We start from the raw sequence: 19736 nt of genomic DNA, 5'->3' as shown, positions 1-19736 counted from the left end.
GGAACAAATATTCCGTATTTACAATACAGATTTTCAGATTCAAGATACCGAATATCGTAACAAGGGAGGCTATATGTCTGTTGGAGATATACCATACAGAAGTGAATCCACACATGCCTTTGTTCAAGCTTCTCAGCAAGCTGGTCATAGCTACGTCGATTACAACGGAAAGGATCAAATGGGGGTATTTTATTTTAAAATTAAACAATTTAATGGTCGTATATTAAAAAAACTTGTTTTAGGTATCATATATACAAGGAAATATAAGAAATGGTAGAAGATGTGGAGTGGAAAAAGCTTATTTGAGACCGATTACAAACAGGAGAAACATAAAGATTTATACAGGGAGTAGAGTTATTAAAGTTCTAATCAACCCAACAAGAAATGAAGCATACGGAGTTATTTTTGTAAGGTAATTACTGTGTTAAAATAGGTATTTATGTAACAAGTTGCGAAATAAATGTATTTGAAGCACGGGACGCAAAATTGTCCAACGAGGCGAAAGCCGAGATTAAATAGCAATCTCATTTTTTTTCCATAACAAGGGGCCGTCCTCTGCCGGAAACACTGCGACCTGTGAGGCCTATTGTGTTTGTCCCCCTTCTATATCTGCACCCATTTTCCTATCCCTGTGCCCTGCACTAGCTTATGCAGGTCCTTCATAAGATGGGAGCATAGTTCCTTCGGTTCTAGCCTAGCTTTCCCAAATAAAGAGTGTCGCTTGCGATCCAGAGCCTCGCAATGACATATTATGTGCTCCGCTGTTTCAGGATCTTTATCGCAGAGTCTGCAGCAAAGACTTCCTTGATACAGGTTGAGCTTGTTCAGATAACACTTGACAGCCATGTGTCCTGTCAAGAGGCCTGTTGTAATCCGCACTTTATTCCTGCTAAGCATTAGCCGCTGTGGCCCGGCACCCAAATAGCAATCTCATGCTATTATTATTATAGATTTTTAAACATTTTTAAAAATGTTCTGATAATCGGTTCCTCAGGCATTGTTTATGCAATGTTTAATGACAAAGTTCTGTCTGGTTCAAACGTCGACGTATTTCCTACAAAGTTTTCTGAAAAAATGAGTGATAATGACGAGTCTTTGGACATTCAACAAGCTGCTGAAACTGCGCTATCCACGTTAGTGCCCGAGAAGTCGAAAAACTTACACGAGACCACCTACAATAACTTTGAAACCTGGGTCAAAGGAAAACATGTTGAGAATATCACAGAAAAGGTATTGCTAGCCTATTTCCTGAAGTTATCCATTGCCTTAAAGCCGTCAAGTCTGTGGAGTCATTCGATGCTCTGCACCATGATTTACCTGAACAGAAACGTAGATATTAGCAATTTCACAAACCTTATTGCATTTTTCAAAAGAAAAGCTTCCGGATATCAGTCAAAGAAATCAAAAGTATTTACAAAAGTTGTCTTAATCGTTGGAGTATCTGCAGCATATAGGAGGGAAGAAATCACGTTTTTGACCGTAGATGCCAAATCACCATCTACCGAACACGATAAAGAAATATTGACGTCTAAAACTCCTAAGGATGAAAAAGAAACCTTGTCTCCTATTTCTAAATCACCTGAGCTACCAATAAAACTACCATCTCCAGAACAAGATAAAGAAATATTGACTTCTAAAACTGCTAAGGATGAAAAAGAATCCTTATCTCCTCTTTCTAAGTCGCCTGAGCCCCTCGTAAAATTACCATCTCCAGGTCACGATACAGGAATATTGACATTTAAAATTACTAGGAATGAAAACAAATTCTTATCTCCTATTTCTATGTCACCTGAGCCCCTCGAAAAATCATCATCTCCAGAACACGATAAAGAAATATTAACATCTAAAACTCCTAAGGATTAAAAAGCACCCTTGTCTTCTATTTCTAAATCACCTGACCCCCTAGTAAAGTCACCATCCCCAGAACACGGTAAAGAAATATCGACAGCTAAAACTCTTAAGGATGAAAATGAAATATTGTCTCCTATTTCTAAATCATCTGAGCCCCTAGTAAAATCACCATCTCCAGAACACGGTAAAGAAATATTGACACCTAAAATTGTCCATGACGACAGACAATCCTCTGATATTCCTAAGTCAACTGAGCCTCTTGTAAAGCCACCTTCTCCGGAACAAAAAGACGTATTGACTTCTTCGAAACGCTTTCACAAAAAATTTATTAAGTAGACAGGGTAGTGGCAATTGCGATTAGCGATATTGGTATCTCGAAAACCCTAACTAAATTACGGCCATAAGAACACAAAAAATTGGCTGGAACTGTCTTTTAGTATATGGTAGAAAGACAGATATGCACTAAACTTGCGAATATATCTTTGACAGTTCAGTCATTTGTGAATTAACTGATTGTTTGCTTTGATTATAGAAACCACAAATATTACAAAGCAGTCGCTAGAAAAGAGACAATACTATCAGCTGGAGCATTCAACTCACCACAGCTCCTTATGCTTTCTGGCATTGGACCCAAAGACCACTTAGATGAATTAGGAATACCAGTCATACAAAATCTACCGGTTGGAAGAAAAATGTACGATCACATAACTTTCGTAGGTAAATAATAAATATAGGTAGGTAGGGTAAACAAACTGAAATTTTATTAACAATAGTGAAAAATATGCAAAGTAGAATTATACAGGGTACCCCAATATTCAGTTGACGTAGTACTACTACGTATTTTTAGAAGCAAAATAAGTTAATTGAACACAATTCACCACTATACAAATGTGTTTTGATTTGTCCCGTTAGAGGGCATCGATCCCGTTAGAGGGCATCGATCAAAAATAAACCCAAACGTTTAATTCAAAATTTATAAAGCTATTGTCAAAGATTATTTGTGACACTATCATAACATTCCACATTTTCGCCAACTGGTTTATTTATTATCGCCTACTAGATTTTAAAGCTTGATAGTGACAACAAATATTTTTTGTAGATCAGCTTTGTCTTTTAGAAGATAAAAAATGTTCTAAATAGTAGAAGGAATTATTTATAACAACAAAATTAGTCGTCGTTGAAGTTTCAAAACAGTTTTCCTGAACTTTATGTAAATGGAGGGTAGTTTTTACCCTTCTAGTACCTTTTCTGGTTCTTAATGAAAGTCAAATGTTAAAGGGTCTAGCAAAACAGGTCAAATATCTTTAAAAATGTCTTATTTTTTTGAAAATTTTGATGCCCTCTAGTGGACACAAACAAAGCACTTTTTTATAGAGGTAAATTTTGTCCAATTAACTTTCCAAAAATTTTAAATTTTTCCAGAATACGTGCTAGTTCTTTTTCCGCGAAATATTGGGACACCCTACTAAAATGGCTGTATATTAGGTTAACAAAATATTATTTTATTTAATGCAGAGGTGCAGCCATTATTTCAAATAGTATACAAGTAGAGTGATGAGCAAAAAAAAATACAAGACCAAGACCAAAACTCCCTTGGTTTTGGTTCTCGTCAAAACGCCAAAATTTTCGATTATTTCCTTCAATTATTCATTTTTAAAATTAATTATTGTACGTACTTTTTGATTAAAAGTGTAATCGGAAATAAAGTAATATACAAAATTTAATTTCTCGAAGTATGTAAGGTAATATACAGGGTGAGTTTCCTACGATGTTCTCTATGGGTATCTCGGAAACTACTGGAGATAGAGAGTCGGTTAAATGGGAAAAGAATTGCAGTTTTGTGGGGTCATAAATATGCGCCTTTCAGATTTTTGAAAAAGTTCATGGCTTACTAGATATTTAGAAAAAAACAAATTTCGGCTATTTTAACAATTGTCCCTAATTCCATTATAAGCTATTTTAGACAAAAAGTTTTCAGATAAAAGTTGTAGATAATCACATCCTTAATGAGACTGTGTCCTCCGTTTTTTTCTAGAGCCTGTCCTTTTTGACATTTGACACAAACATATGTTTTTTTTAAATGGAAACCATAGTTGGCCATGACTTTATAAAAAGTGTCATTTTTTAAGCTTTTCAGCGATATAAGCTATAATATGTTTTCTTCGAAAAATTATCGAGTTATAGCCAATTCTTATCATTTTTAAATAATTCCACTTAGTTAGCCATGGAAACAATCGTTTTGCTCTTATAAATGTGAAGCTGCCACATCCAAACTTTGTAAATTAAAATAAACAAAAATTGTAAATATGAATTTTTCAAATGAAGAAAAGCGTGTAAGATTATTGGTTCAACTTTTCTTGACCATATATTTTCGTGGATACGTTGACCGGTGAATGTTATGTTTTTTAGAGAACGATTTTCAAGTCTTGTTAGAAAAGTTAAATTTAGTTATAGAATTCTTATTTCTCTTGACTAATTTCACTTAGATTGCATGGCATTCTTATTCTTTTGTGATTTATAACTTATAAAATGTCAGAATATATTACTAAACGGTTCTTTAGAATTTACATTACACAAACTAAAACTTAAAAAAATAATATCGTTGCAGTCGAGTCACTGCATACACGTTATTTTCGAAAATGTTCAAAAATTCCATTGTTTTGAGTTACATCTTTTTAAAACTGAATTAGTACCTATTCTCACAAAAGGACGGGTTGATTTAATTAAACTTCTCTCGTACCGCCACTTCGAGTGCCCCTCTTAATTCATAAGTTCTTTTGTAAATCTTATTTTTAACCATACCGCATAAAAAAAATCTAAAATGGATAGGTCAGGTGATCGAGGAGGCCCACGCAATTAGTCCACCTCTTCCTATCCCTGAGTTTATATTATTATGATATCAATAATTTTTAACATTTCTTTCATTATGCAAGGGGGCGGGGGGCATAATGAAAGTCATTTTACTTGGAAACACTCTATTGATGCGCGAGTATCTACACGCTTTTCTTCATTTGAGAAATTCATATTTACAATTTTTGTTTATTTTAATTTACAAAGTTTGAATGTGACAGCTTCACATTTCTGAGAGTAACGGCGATTGAACTTGTTTCCATGGCTAACTAAGTGAAATTGTTTAAAAATGCTAAGAATTGGCTATAACTCAGTAATTTTTCGAAGAAAATATATTATAGCTTATATCGCTAAAAAGCTTAAAAAATGCCGCTTTTTATGAAGTCATGGCCAACTATGGTTTCCATTTAAAAAAAACATATGTTTGTGTGATATGTCAAAAATGACAGGCTTTAGAAAAAAACAGAGGACACGATCTCGTTAAGAATGTGATTATCTACAACTTTTATCTGAAAACTTTTTGTCTAAAATAGCTTATAATGGAATTAGGGACAATTTTTAAAATAGCCGAAATTTGTTTTTTCAAAATATCTAGTAAGCCATGAACTTTTTCATAAATCTGAAAGGCGCATATTTATGACCCCACAAAGCTGCAATTCTTTCCCCATTTAACCGACTCTCTATCTCCAGTAGTTTCCAAGATACCTAGATACTAGTTCCATAGAGAACATCGTAGGAAACTCACCCTGTATATATCTACTATTATATTTTCCTGCTTAACTGGAGCTGCTTAACTGGATCGAATAATAAAAAGAATATTATCTACGAAAAATAAGATGTAAATAAAAAACGTAAAAGAATACAAGACCGCAAAACAATCTTGCCTGCTGGGTCTTATTCTTGGTCTTGATATTGCTTTTTGTGCAATACTACGACCAAGACCAGTCTCTCATTACTAAATCATCATCATCATCAACATCATTTTCAACTTATTCAACCATTTCCAATTATGGTGTAACCTCCCTCACACATTTAGATACTCTCTTTGTAGTTGGGCCCATTGTTGTCTATTGTTGGCTATGCGTGTCCAACTTATCCCTGCTAATTTCCTAATATCATGGTCCTATCTCAGGTTCGGTTTTCTTCTAGGTCTCTTAATTCCTCGTGGGTACCATGCTGTAATTTTTGTAGTCCATCTGTTATCCGTTCTTCTTGCCAGGTGTCCTGCCCATTGCCATTTGAGAGATGTGACTCTGTGGATGACATCTATTATCTGGGTCTTTTGTCGTATCCACTCTATTTTTTTCTCGGTCTCTCTTTGTTATTCCCAGCATAATTCGTTCCATTGAACGTTGTGCGATCTGCGGTTGTGTCCTGGTTTCGCATGCATAGATCATGACTGGTAGTACACATTGGTCGGATATTTTTTTCTTTAGATAGAGTGGCATTGTATATTTGAATATGATTGAGTTTCTTCCATAAGTACTCCATGCTAACTTAATTCTTCTGTTGATTTCTGGTAGTAGAGATCCCGAGCTGGGTATTAGATGTCCCAAATATATATATTCTTCTACTACTTCTAGTGTTGTGTTATTTACTAGAATGTCTTTTCTTTCCGCTAGTTCGTTATACATTACTTTGTTTTTTGCTAAATTCATTTTGGGACCCACTTTATTGCTTTTTTATTCGACTGCATTTAATTCATTAATTTATGCTTGTAGTTCTTCAGGACTATTGGCAATTAGAACTATGTCATCAGCGAATCTTAGGTGGTTAAGATATTCTTCATCTATTTGTAATCATCACTAAGTACAAGCATTTATTTACCGATAAAAATCAAAGTAAAAAAATAATTCGTTTTTGTTTTAGGTTTAAATTTCGTCGTGAATAAACCAATAGACACAAAATTCAACGTTGCCTATAACCCTCGAGTTTTTGCCGATTTCTTCTTAAATGGTAGCGGTGAATTTACAAGCCTGGGAGGAGTAGAAGCCATAGCTTACATCAAAACGAACGCATCGAAATATTTGGAAAATTATCCTGATATGGAGTTGCTTTTTATAGGAGGCAGCATTGCTACGGATAGAGGAAGCGCCTTCAGACCATCGCTAAGTGTTAGCGATGAGTTATACAATCAATTCTGGAAACCTTTAGAACAAAAAAATGTGTGGCAGGTACCAATAAATTAGCACTATCGATATATATCATTACCTCGTTGAATAAAAATGTTAAGAACGGTGAATATCAACAAATTTAGGTGGAGCGCTATGAGGGATTAATAAATAGTATACGTTGTTGGTTATGGAACTAGGACATTTTACAAATAAATCATGACAAACCGATTTTTTGGCACTTAGAACATTATTTACTTCAAGTCTTCATTTGATTAAAATAAATGGTACACCACTGTTGTTTTCAGGAAAATATTTTTTCTTGATTGTCCATCAATTTTACTCAAGAGTGATCTCTTGAGTTTTTCATGTACCTACATCGAACGGTTCTCGAGAAAAAAAAATCAATTAAAAGCCCCTCTTGTTATTCATGTGTATGCTCGTTTTCAGAAGTGTCTAGCCCCAGCAGCTAACTATTAAGCTTGACCAATCAGGTTGGTTAGCGTGGTTATTTGGAGGGTGTTTTAATTATTTTGTGTTTGGGGGTCAAAAACTCTAACGTGATTGGTCGGGCTTAATAGTTGCCTGCTGGGGCTAGACACAAGTTTTCGTTTTCTAGCGATTTTGATATATGCAATGCATAGTTGATCTAAATTTTTTTTGTTGAAATCCGATCGATGTACAGGGTGGGTCAAATTCGACGCTTTTAAATGGAAACACCCTTTTCTATAGGAGATAGACGAAGAAACTAGATTCGCTCGCGTCTGGGGCCCAAATTTTCACAAAAACATGATGGTGAAACCGCATATCGATATCTGTTACCGTTTCGGGAGTTACGGGGTGTTTTTCAAAAAAAAATTGTGCATTTTTTTAAATTATAAAAAAAAACTTTTTTGCTATGAAAAATTTTTTTTTTATTTTTTTAAACGAATTTCCAAAGCACACTTTTTAAACCCTAACTAAATTACGGCCATAAGAACACGAAAAATTGGCGGGAACTGTCTTTTAGTATATGGTAGAAATACAGATATGCACTAAACTTTTATGCGAATATATCTTTGACAGTTCAGTCATTTGTGAATTAACTGATTGTTTGCTTTGATTATAGAAACCACAAATATTACAAAGCAATCGCTAGAAAAGAGACAATACTATCAGCTGGAGCATTCAACTCACCACAGCTCCTTATGCTTTCTGGCATTGGACCCAAAGACCACTTAGATGAATTAGGAATACCAGTTATACAAAATCTACCAGTTGGACGAAAAATGTACGATCACATAACTTTCGTAGGTAAATAATAAATATAGGTAGGTAGGGTTAACAAATTTGATGTATGAAATTTTATCAACCATATTAGATAGTATGCCCGAGTAGAAATATACAGGGTACCCTACTACGCGTACTACTACGTATTTTTAGAATCAAAATAAGTTAATTCAATACAATTTACTACAAAATAAAACACTAAATCACCGCAATACACTAAAACACATTTACTTTTACACCTCGCTTATCATGTTAGCATCATCAGCAGATGATTAAAACTGAACGGTTTGAAACATCTGCTGATGATGCTGAACAGTTTTAATAAACTGTTCAGCAAAAATAACAATTGACCTCAATACAAATTTGCTTTAATTTGTCCTCTTAGAGGGGCATCAATCAAAAATTCCATTTAAAAAAATACAACTTTGATATTTTTTATTTATTTGGGACACTCTTATCTTGTAAAAATATTTTTAAATTGTAGCTCTAATAGTCCTCCAACGAACCGAAAACTTACAATTTGTGAAAATCTAATCGTTTAGCTACAATACTCCATGACGTATGTGGTGAACAACCCTGTATAAACTTCGCACAAAAGTAAAGGCGGGTTCTCATTAGTCGATTTTATTGATCAATATCAATATCATTGAATCTATACCATTGAACATAGAAAAAAATGGAAAATTCGTTCACATGATTCAAGAATATTGAACATTCAATCTAGTTGTAAAAATGGTTGCCAAGAAGTTGAAGAAAATTGTGCGTGCTGGCGATAGTATGATGTGTGAACAATGTGAACGTTTTTTTTAGAATTAGAATTTAGAATGAGTGGGAGGGGGGTTAATCACTTCGACCTTACAGATCCATTGTGTCCCTCTTTCTTGAATCATAACTCATCATACAGTCCCAGGGCTTTGACAAAAGCCAGTATCTGGGACGGTTTTATAGAGGGTAGTTCTCCATCTCCAATATCAGTCGTACCAAAATTCATGGCACGAATGGTTGTCATCTCGGCGCACTCAGTGATGAGGTGTACTGGTGTTTCCCCATCTTCCCCACAGAATCTGCATTCGCCGTTTCTTCTTAGTTTCAATCTACTGAGGTGTTCGTTGAGGAGACAGTGTCCTGTTAAAAACCCCGTGACAATCCGAAGATTGTTCTTACTCAGACCCAGGAAGATCTGTGATTTTTCTTCATCATAAGCCCTCAGAAACTTCTTCGAGTGTCTTAGACCATTGGAAAATTTCCATTCCAGGTTGCGGATGGAATCTTCCAAGTTCTTGAGTTCCGCCTTGAGTTGGTTACCACTTGGAAAGCAGAACGGTTCTGGTTCAGTTAGTGGAGTGTTCGCTGCTTTCCTAGCTAGATTATTTGCTTTTTCATTGCCTTCTATCCCTTGGTGAGCAGGCACCCAGTGTAGGAGGACTTTGTTTTCTTTGCCTAATTTATTCAGCTTCTCTATGCATTCTTTGACCAATTTCGAATTGATTGATACTGAGTTGATCGCCTTTAACGCTGCTTGACTATCAGATAAGATGGCTATTTCTTGTTTCCGATAGTTCCTATCTAAGATAAGTTGTACGCATCTCTCGATAGCGTAGATTTCTGCCTGTAGGATACTAGGGTAAGTGCCCATTGGTTCGGAGTAATTAGCTCTCGGCGCAAACACTCCGATCCCTGTTCCCGTATTGGTTTTGGAAGCATCAGTATACCAAGTTATGGTATGGTCTTTTAACTGCTGGGCAAGCGTTTCGCTCTTCCAATCCTTCTTATTGCTCAATACTACATTGACATGTTTTCAAAGTTGTACGTTCGTGGCATATCGTCCACTGGGAGTTGCAGGAGTGGTATTTCCTTTTGAGGGTGTTCCAAGCCCCTGATCTGACAATTCTCCCAGTACTAATTCCGTTAGTGACCATTCTAATCATTGTCGCATTGGCATATCTACCAATGACAATGTGCAGTGGTGTTAGATCTAGAATGACCTCCATTGCTGCTGTTGGACAGGTTCTCATGGCTCCAGTGATGCAAACACATGCTAGTCTCTGGACTTTGCATAGGTTTAGCCTTGCCGTCCGTTGCTCTAGTTTTGTGTACCAGGCAACTGCTCCATAAGTAATCATGGGTCTTACTATCATGGTATACATCCAGCGCAAAATGTTAGGGGAGCAGCCCCATCTATTTCCGGCCAGTCTTCTGCATATCATGAGAGCCTTTATGGCTTTGCTGGTAGTGTTCTTAATATGCCTGTTCCACAGGAGTTTACTGTCCAGGGTTATTCCCAGGTATTTAACTTCCTGTGTTGGCAGTATTTCCTTTCCATCTAGTTGGATTCTTTTCAAGTTTTTCAGACTTCGCCTTCTGGTGAATGGCACTATCGCGGTTTTGTCTGAGTTGATACTCAGCCCGACAGTCCTACACCATCTCTCAGTGATACGGAGTCCTCTTTGGATAATATCACACAAGGTGCCTTCATGTTTCCCCCGAGCGATCATGACTATGTCATCTGCATACCCAATGCAGTGTATTCCCGCTAGAGTTAATTCATCTAGTAGTTCATCCACCACCAAGCTCCACAGCAAAGGGGAGGTTACTCCACCTTGTGGAGTTCCTTGCGTTGTTTTAACAGCTACAGTTTTGGTACCCATCTGAGCCTCTGCTGTTCGTGTTGACAGCATTTCCCAAAACCAGCGAATAATAGTTCTGTTCACCCCTCTTGTTTCTAGAGATCGCCTGACCACCTTATGTGGTATATTGTCAAACGCCCCCGCAATATCCAAGAAGGCACATTTGTGAACATTTAATAAACACAATCAAAAACAGGAAACAAAGAAAACCTCGTCGTTGGTGGGTCAAGCAATGGATTTTAAAACGGAAAAATGAAGGCGCTTCAGTAAAACTGTTAGTGGAATTGGCAACAGGTGATTCAGATGCCTATAAGAACCATTTAAGAATGAGTGAAGAGCATTTTGACTCCAGAAATTTTGCAACATGGAAATCCCTCCATTTAAACGACATTTTGATTTACTTATTTCAACAGAAACACACACCGAAAAACACTGCGATGCGACTGAACGCTTGTTCCAGCTTTTGTTCTCACGGGCAAGCACTATTCAATTTCATTGAATCAATACGATTGGTCCACCAAAAGTAGAAATGGCTTCCAGTTTTCTAGAAATGCGAAAACATTGAACAATATGGTTGAAATAATGTTCACATTAATCTGTTTTATATCAATGACATAGATTCAATGATATTGATTAATAAAATCGACTAATGAGAACCCGCCTTAAATCACTTTACGTCTAGTGATGGAAAAAACCGATTAATTTCAATAATCGAGTACTCGAGTTTCAACCGATTTCGCTTGTTGCTTGTACTCGTAACGCCAAGCAGTAAGTTGCGTGCGCAGAGCACATATTCTTTCGGTGATGAATGACAAGTAGCAAGCGACGAGCGATTCGCTTGTCCATGCTTGATCGCTTGATTTAGTTTATTTCAAGGCGTTATCGATGTAGGTCGTAAAATTTTGTCACTCAGATACGCACCGGATAACGTCGTATAAATTTGCTACCTGCAATGTATGTAGAAAATTCGCTCGGCTTTTTATCGAGTATGTCACAAGTCACAATAAAATCGGATTTCAATTTATTTCATTCTAGGATCGCTTGCGTTCGTCGCTCGTAACTCGTCACTTACATCGCTCGTTCATAATCGAGCGATGTCGGTTATTTCAATAATCGAGCGAATTTTCGCTCGAGTTATCCCATCATTATTTACGTCTAAGCACAAAAGTACAAAAATATATTATTTCGAAAAGAAGAAATAACTCAAAATTTCATTTTATTTATTCACAATATTTACATTAATGATGCCATTATTTATGGTTGCACAATAAATGCACACGTTCACACAATTTAAAATTTAATAGATGGCGCAAAAATCGGTGATATTTCTCGTTTGTTTAACTCAAATTCAACGACTGCACCACTTGTTGCTCGATTATAATTATTTACAAGGTATTACCCTTGATTAAGGGTATTACTCTTTAAACATTTAAAAATTATTTTTAACTTTTGAAAAAAAATATAGCACTTCCTATTATACTATTATATTATCTATGAAAAAAGGATGTACATAAAAACGTAAAAAAATGAAGACCACAAGAGTCTTGAATGTTGGGTCTTGGTCTTGCAAATCTAATTCTAGTCTCAACAAAAACATCATCTCGCTCATCACTAAGTTAATGAATTTATTTACCGATAAAAATCGAAGTAAAAATATCAATTCGTTTTTGTTTTAGGTTTAAATTTCGTCGTGAATAAACCAATAGATACAAAATTCAACGTTGCCTATAACCCTCGAGTTTTTGCCGATTTCTTCTTAAATGGTAGCGGTGAATTTACAAGCCTGGGAGGAGTAGAAGCCATAGCCTACATCAAAACGAACGTATCGAAATATTTGGAAAATTATCCTGATATGGAGTTGCTTTTTATAGGAGGCAGCATTGCTACGGATAGAGGAAGCGCCTTCAGACCATCGCTAAGTGTTAGCGATGAGTTATACAATCAATTCTGGAAACCTTTAGAACAAAAAAATGTGTGGCAGGTACCAATAAATTAGCACTATCGATATAATTACCTCGTTGAATAAAAATGTTAAGAAAGGAGAATATCAACAAACTTAGGTGGAGCGCTATGAGGGATTAATAAATAGTATATGTTGTTGGTTATGGAAGTAGGACATTTTACAAATAAATCATGACAAACCGATTGTTTTGGCACTTAGAACATTATTTACTTCAAGTCTTCATTTGATTAAAATAAATGGTACACCACTGTTGTTTTCAGGAAAATATTTTTTTCTTGATTGTCCATCAATTTTACTCAGGAGTGATCTCTTGAGTTTTTCATGTACCTACATCGAACGGTTCTCGAGAAAAATTAAATTCTACGTAAAAAGGTGCTTTGGAAATGTTTTCATAAAAAAACAAAATTTTCCATAGCAAAAAAGTTACAGCGATTTGTTAAAAATGCATATTTTTGAAAAACACCCCGTAACTCCGAAACGGTAACAGATATCGATATGCGGTTTTCACCATCATGTTTTTGACAAAAATTAACCTCCAGACACCGATATTAGTTTTTGTCTATCTCCTATAGAAAAGGGTGTTTCCATTTAAAAGCGTCGAATTTTACCCACCCTGTACAAGAGAAATTCAAAACTGAAACCTGAAACTAAAAGAATTTCGAACTTCGAAATTCTTTTAGTTTCAATACTGAAACATTGTCTACCTCACTCAAAGTAACGTTAAAAATTCAAAAGATCAATTTTGTATGATGATCCTGTATATATGATCATGTTATACTCCTTTAAAATTGAGATTATATTATATTTTAAACTAAAAACTTAAAATATCATATTTTTTAGGTATTTCCAATGTTGGTGCATCCAAAATCTTATGGTTATTTAAAACTGAAATCAAGAAATCCATTTAAACATCCTACCTTTTATCCACGATATTTTACGGACCCCAACAATGAAGACATCCGAACATTTATCGCCGCCATTAGAGAAGTACAAAAGATCAACGCACAGCCGGCCTTTCAAAAATATGAAAGTACATTATACGAAAAACCGATACCAGGTAGGCAGCTTTTATACTTCGAAGTTGATAGTAACATTGATAATTTGGATAACTTGGACAAAATTTTTTATTTTTACTTTTTTATGATTTGGATTGAAAAAATACATACAACCTTAAATTTTCACCCGTCTGCCATCGATATTTTTAGACGACCATACCAATAGGTATGGTAGCGATGATTTGGCATTAAAAATACATACAACCCTAAATGTTCACCCTTCTACCCTCAACCCCTATTTTTTAATAGATTTTTTTAAATTTTTTGTTACTGTACTCCTCCGAAACGGCTTAACCAAAGACATTATAAAGATAGACCGAACATCTCATTCATAAATACTCGTTGGAAGTGTATCAAACATTCCAATGTGTCAAACAAGGACAGAAGAGACAGAGAAGTCTAAAATTTCCGACCCCGGCAACTAGGCGCATTTGGATTGTTCTAAAGGCCAGTGGCGTATCGTTTTTTGGAAGGAATTTAATTAGTAAAGTAAAAGTAAAGTAATTAGTAAAATTTTTACTCTGTATTAATATATTACATTAACACTTTTTCGTCAGATGAGTTTTGTTATAAGGTCTAATATAATAATATAATTAATATCCCATATATACTTATGTTGAAACGTTAGTAGGTAGTTTTCAAAAATCGCTCCAACGTCGATTTTCAATTTAAACTTTCAGTTACTTTTGAATATTTACAGGGTGACTCAAGTTTCTGAAACAGTTCTATATTAGGTTTGTAGTTGGTGACTTTTCTTTCAATTTTTTTTTCAGAATATGGAGGCAATGGTAAAGCACATTTTAGAAATTTTTGTAAACACAGGTGGCCGGAACATATTTTCAAACTAAAGTTGTAGATTTGCCATTAAATTTCCATTCCAGAAATACCTAGGGTTGCCACCTGTCCTTTTTTGAAAAGGACAGTCCTTTTTTGGAATAAATTGTCCTTGTCTTTTTGACTTAAAAAGTCATTTTTATTTACGTATTTTCCCTGAGAAAATTACCTACAGCAAACAGAAATATTCTTTTCGTCCAAATTTAATTAGAGATGTTATAAAACTTATAAGGGCAATGGAGGACCGTAACTTGGAAGAGGAAGATGTTCTTGATCGTAACAAGTGGCGGTTAGGCGTGGGGATGCGACGTTAGTTGCGACAACCCTGGAGTATATATATATATATATATATATATATATATATATATATATATATATATATATATATATATAAATAAATTTTTCTTGTTTAGAATAGGCAACATTATTTAAACATCCGTTTAATCTCAAATGACAGGTTTTAGTTTTATCTTTTTGATCTTATAAAAGAACTTTTCAAAATTAGTAATTAGTAACGATTTAGTTAGTTTAATCTTGTATTATTAATAACTTCGTATACCTAAAATCAATATTTAATGAGAAAATTGTGTTTTTTTGAAAATATAAATCAAAATTCAACAAATATAATTAGAAATTATTTTAATTGTAAGGGGCTCCCTTGTGGGACGCCTATGTACAATTACGGCGGAAATTTGTACCTACCTGTGAAAAGACAAATTCGGGTAATTTGAGCTTATTTTTCCACACACTTGACACTGTCGTACCATATTGAAAATTCGCCGACTCAAAAGTACGTTAAACAAAAACAAAAACTACTGAAAAACACTGAAAAGTTCACTTCAGACTTGATTCCGACTTCAAACACACCGTAAGCTAAACGTAGTACGCTATAACGGACCAAGGGTCGTCGCGAGGGGTGGTGGGACGGACGGCTCATTTTCATTCTGGAAGACTAGCAGCAACGTTGCCAATAGTTCTAGACGTTTCAGCACATTAAACAGTAAACATGTCCTTTAATAGTAACGCATATATCCTCTGGTTAATAACATATTGGTTAATAACGCATGCTTCTTTAAAAATAAACTATTAATTTACTTAAGAAATTCAGATTTATTGATACCCGGTGAAGGTTTTAAAGTGACCTTTTCTGCAAATCAAACTAAGTAGACAGGCGCAAATTTGAGATGTGGCAATGTCGCCTTCTCTATCTAAGTTGGTTTTTACAGTACGTAGTCAACCTCCGATTGTTTGATCGGGTTAAAATGCACAATGTGACATCTGTTCTTCCTAAATCTATGGGCTTAACCGATTTTAATTAAATGTTATATGTATATTCAGTAGGTCTAAGAATAGTTTGTTACCTATTTGTTATACCCGTAAGTGATAAGGGTGGCCCAGCGAATTTTTTTTTACAAAATTTTTTATTTTTATTTATTTATGATTTGGCATTAAAAAATACATACAACCCTAAATTTTCACCCTTCTTCCATCAACCCCTGTTTTTTAATAGCGATATTAGTAATTCAATAATTTTAATTTAACAAATTGTTTTAAAAAATTGTTAGAATACCTTAGACACCGGTGTTAGAATACCTGGGACAGATACTTTGTTAGAATACCTTGGACATCGACTGAAACACCGGTTGTCATCAACATCTAACCTAAAACCGGTGTTCAAATCTCAACACCGAACAGGTCTAGGTAATACAGCTCCAATAACTTTTGAGTCCTTTATTGTCTTTGATGTTAAGTGTGACAGACACGTGAAAGCAACAGATTAAATTTAACTAACATCAAAGTCTAAATTTATCTATATCAATTACACTGTATTTTTTTAAATTTTATGCTATTTTTATATTAAATGTTTTAGGTTGTGAAAGATACCTATTCGACTCGGATCCATACTGGGAATGCGCCTTAAGAACCATCACCCCTACTCTACACCATCAAGTAGCAACGTGCAAAATGGGACCATCAACCGATCCAGAGGCTGTGGTAGATTCCAGATTGAAAGTCTACGGTGTAGGCAGGTTGAGAGTGGCGGATACGAGCATTATACCAATACCACTCACAGCTCACGTCAATATACCCGCTGTGATGGTAGGAGAAAAAGCAGCTGATCTAATAAAAGAAGAATGGTGGAAGTGATTCGTTCGGGTTTATGTCAGCTACGTCACAGTCACGTCCCGTCAAACAGTCTCAGTTCTTCTTCTTGTAATAGGACGAGGTCCTGTCAATTCTGTCAACTGTCTTCTTGTGAAAGTTGTCCAGCATCATACCAGCGTTTTGGAGACCTACCAAGTGGACGTCTTTATACTTGTTTTTTGGTACTTTGGGGCACTTGGCAATGTATGTATCTGGGCCTATCCTTTCTACGTGGTCTCTGCAACAACAGCGCCTTGCTCTTACCCATCTGACAACGTCCTGTATGCTCAATTCTCTTTGTGTACTCCCAACTCTCTCATATGCAATGTGGTCCCTTTTATTGTTCGTCATTGCCTGGATTTACAGTCTACCAGCTTGCACCGCATTGGATCTTTGGATATTACCATAGATTGTGTTTTTTCGCACGAAATTTGCACATTAAGGCTCTGTCTCTCTGCCGCTAAGTTAAATTTACAGAGGAGGCGCTGTAGGTCGTCTTCATTTTCAGCAATCAGGATAGCATCATCTGCGTAACAGAATATTCAAAGGTCTAAGTTCAGGTAAGAAAATATATCGTTGCCTTCAATTTCAACGTCGACTATATTTTCCTTAAACTACTCGCGCACTTACTCGCCGTTTTAAAACAGTGCTTAAAACGTGCGCGTAGGATGCCCCACTATATGTTTGTCCCGTTAGATGTGTCACTGACTGTTTTCAGTAGTACGGCAACGGATTTGAGTCGTGACTGACATGTGTAAATATACCTTTAATCTGATAATAATAAATAACGAAACAGACTGTTTGTGAACTTGTATTAAGAAAGTTTTGTGTAAAGTGCAAACCACAAATGAATTTACCAAGATCCTGCCATAAAGTTGTTCATTTGTATCTTTTTTTTTATAATATAAAAAAACAGCCACAAATCACTAGCCAGATTTTTTACCAAATACTCCAGTGTTGATAGGATTATTTTTAGTAATTTCGTAAATAAATATATAAATAAAATCTTAAAGTAGTTTTTTTTCAAAATGTCAAAATACCAGGCAAGTAATTTATAAATGTAGATGCAGTAGGATATTCTATTTTCTATTGTATACTGGGTGTTTCTCAAAATGGATCACCCTTATAACTGTTTTATTTTTCCAGATCCAAAAACAAGATTTGGTATGTTAATATATGACATAATTTAGAATTAATTGACGTATTCAATTGTTTTTAGTTACCAGCTGTTTCACCGGAACTGACTTTGATATTCGTATTTTCATTCAATGGCTTAACTACAGGAGGGTCCCCATTCCTCAATAATAATTAAAAAAAATTGTTTCCTAGTGATGTAGTAAAAAATACTGCTTTCACTAGTTTTGTTTAATTATTATTATTTTGATTTGTCCAAAATTTATAGGTATTTAAACAAAAAAATATATATATTATATAAAATAATTTAGGGTATTTAAATAAAGAAATATACGTAATAAATAATTAAATATAAAAATAACAATAACATTCAATTTAGTAATTATGTAGGTATACGAAAAAAAATAAAAAAAAGCTGTCAGGTGTGGGGTTCGAACCCACGCTCCCTTTCGAGAACCAGAGCTTAAATCTGGCGCCTTAGACCGCTCGGCCAACCTGACTGTACTAGGAAACGTTTTTTGCATGCACATATTCCAGATGTAAAACAGACAAATTTCAAGATTAATGTATAATTAAAATTAAATGCTTTTTGTTATTACTCTATTAATTCGTTATGTTCAGATTTTTTTTATTTCATTTGACCAATAAATAAAATAAAACATCTATTCAAGTAACGCAGACATTTAAAAAAACAATTAAAATAAGCCAAATATATGCACCTAATTGGTACATATCTACCACCTAAGTATCTATTTAAATATGTATCGACACTAGGTACCTACCTATTCAGAATTAGATACCTACTATAGGACAAGTTACATTCATTTAATATATTTTGAATTCATCGATTGGTTTAATATGGAAAAGCTATGCAACTAGAACTACTAGATTTTTGAGTTCTATATGTATCCTTGTATTTATATTTATATTCAAGGGTATTTATATATGAGTCACATAGCCACCCTCATTCAACCACCCCCTATTTCACAGATTCAACCTTATCCCATTGCCTATACCTACCCTGCCTAGATATTATCCTGTAGAATGGACCTATCTGATTACATTCAAAGATTTTTTCTTTGAACAAAATAGGTAAACATAACCATAAGCCCCTAAGATTGCGTTAATCATAAACAATAATAATAAACATATTTTATTTATCTTTAAGATAAATAAAATTATTGTGCTGTACTTACAATCTTAGAGATAATTAAAATAAACTGTACTTTTTTAATTTACATTTTAATTAACCTTTGGCTATTTTTAGATGATAATGATAATTAATAACTATTTTATTATATACCTAGATGATACCTAGGTACTATTTAAACATACTTCATTCAATATAGCAGTATATTCTAAAACAATTTAGGTTTACAATACCTAACAATATTTATAAATGTTCAAATTATAAGTACTTATAATATGTTTAAGTCTCCTCTTACCTGAGACAATTAAAGCTTCATTAGGTCCTACTGTATGAATATTACCCATTGTCGGAAAACTAAACAGTTTTTCACAAAAACAATCTAGGCGAAAATTGTTTACACCCGAATTCGAATATCGCACACCGGAATGTCAAAATCAAACCACAACAAACCTTGTAAATAATCACGTCACAACTCTATGCGCATGAGTGTTCAATTAATGAATTTAAATTGTTTATATTTTAGAGATAATCAAAAATATTATTTATGTACGGAGTGGTACGAAGCTTGTTAAAAGACACGTCAACTACTCTCTCTGATTCATCAGAAAATCCGTAAAGTTAAATTTTTACCTATTAAACGTCAAACAAATTAAACAATTTTCAATCGATTTTTAAACATGCATAAAGACACGTACTTGATTGGCCGGAGAAAACGTAGATTGGTCTCTGGATTGGTGAAATTCCCAT

The 19736-nt window shown here is 34.6% G+C and overlaps 1 protein-coding gene and 1 non-coding gene across 2 annotated transcripts in view; both read right to left on the bottom strand.

The window, feature by feature from the left end:
- The window catches only part of LOC115879988 (flotillin-2), a 398348-nt gene extending 378678 nt beyond the window's left edge, over window positions 1-19670 (bottom strand). Inside the window, exon 1 of the mRNA XM_030897065.1 lies at window positions 19285-19670. Coding sequence (XP_030752925.1) covers window positions 19285-19333 — 49 coding nt within the window. The 5' untranslated portion in view covers window positions 19334-19670. The remainder of the gene's footprint in view (window positions 1-19284) is intronic.
- Window positions 18256-18339, bottom strand: Trnal-uaa. Its single transcript has one exon. It is a non-coding gene; the product is annotated as a tRNA-Leu (tRNA).
- Window positions 19671-19736: the final 66 nt, after the last annotated feature.

This window comes from Sitophilus oryzae, unplaced genomic scaffold (assembly GCF_002938485.1).
Source record: "Sitophilus oryzae breed Bouriz unplaced genomic scaffold, Soryzae_2.0 scaffold_1604_pilon_pilon, whole genome shotgun sequence".
Classification (NCBI taxonomy): Eukaryota; Metazoa; Arthropoda; class Insecta; order Coleoptera; family Curculionidae; genus Sitophilus; species Sitophilus oryzae.
Note: the sequence above shows the minus strand (reverse complement) of the source record. Positions and strands in the feature narration are given on the sequence as shown.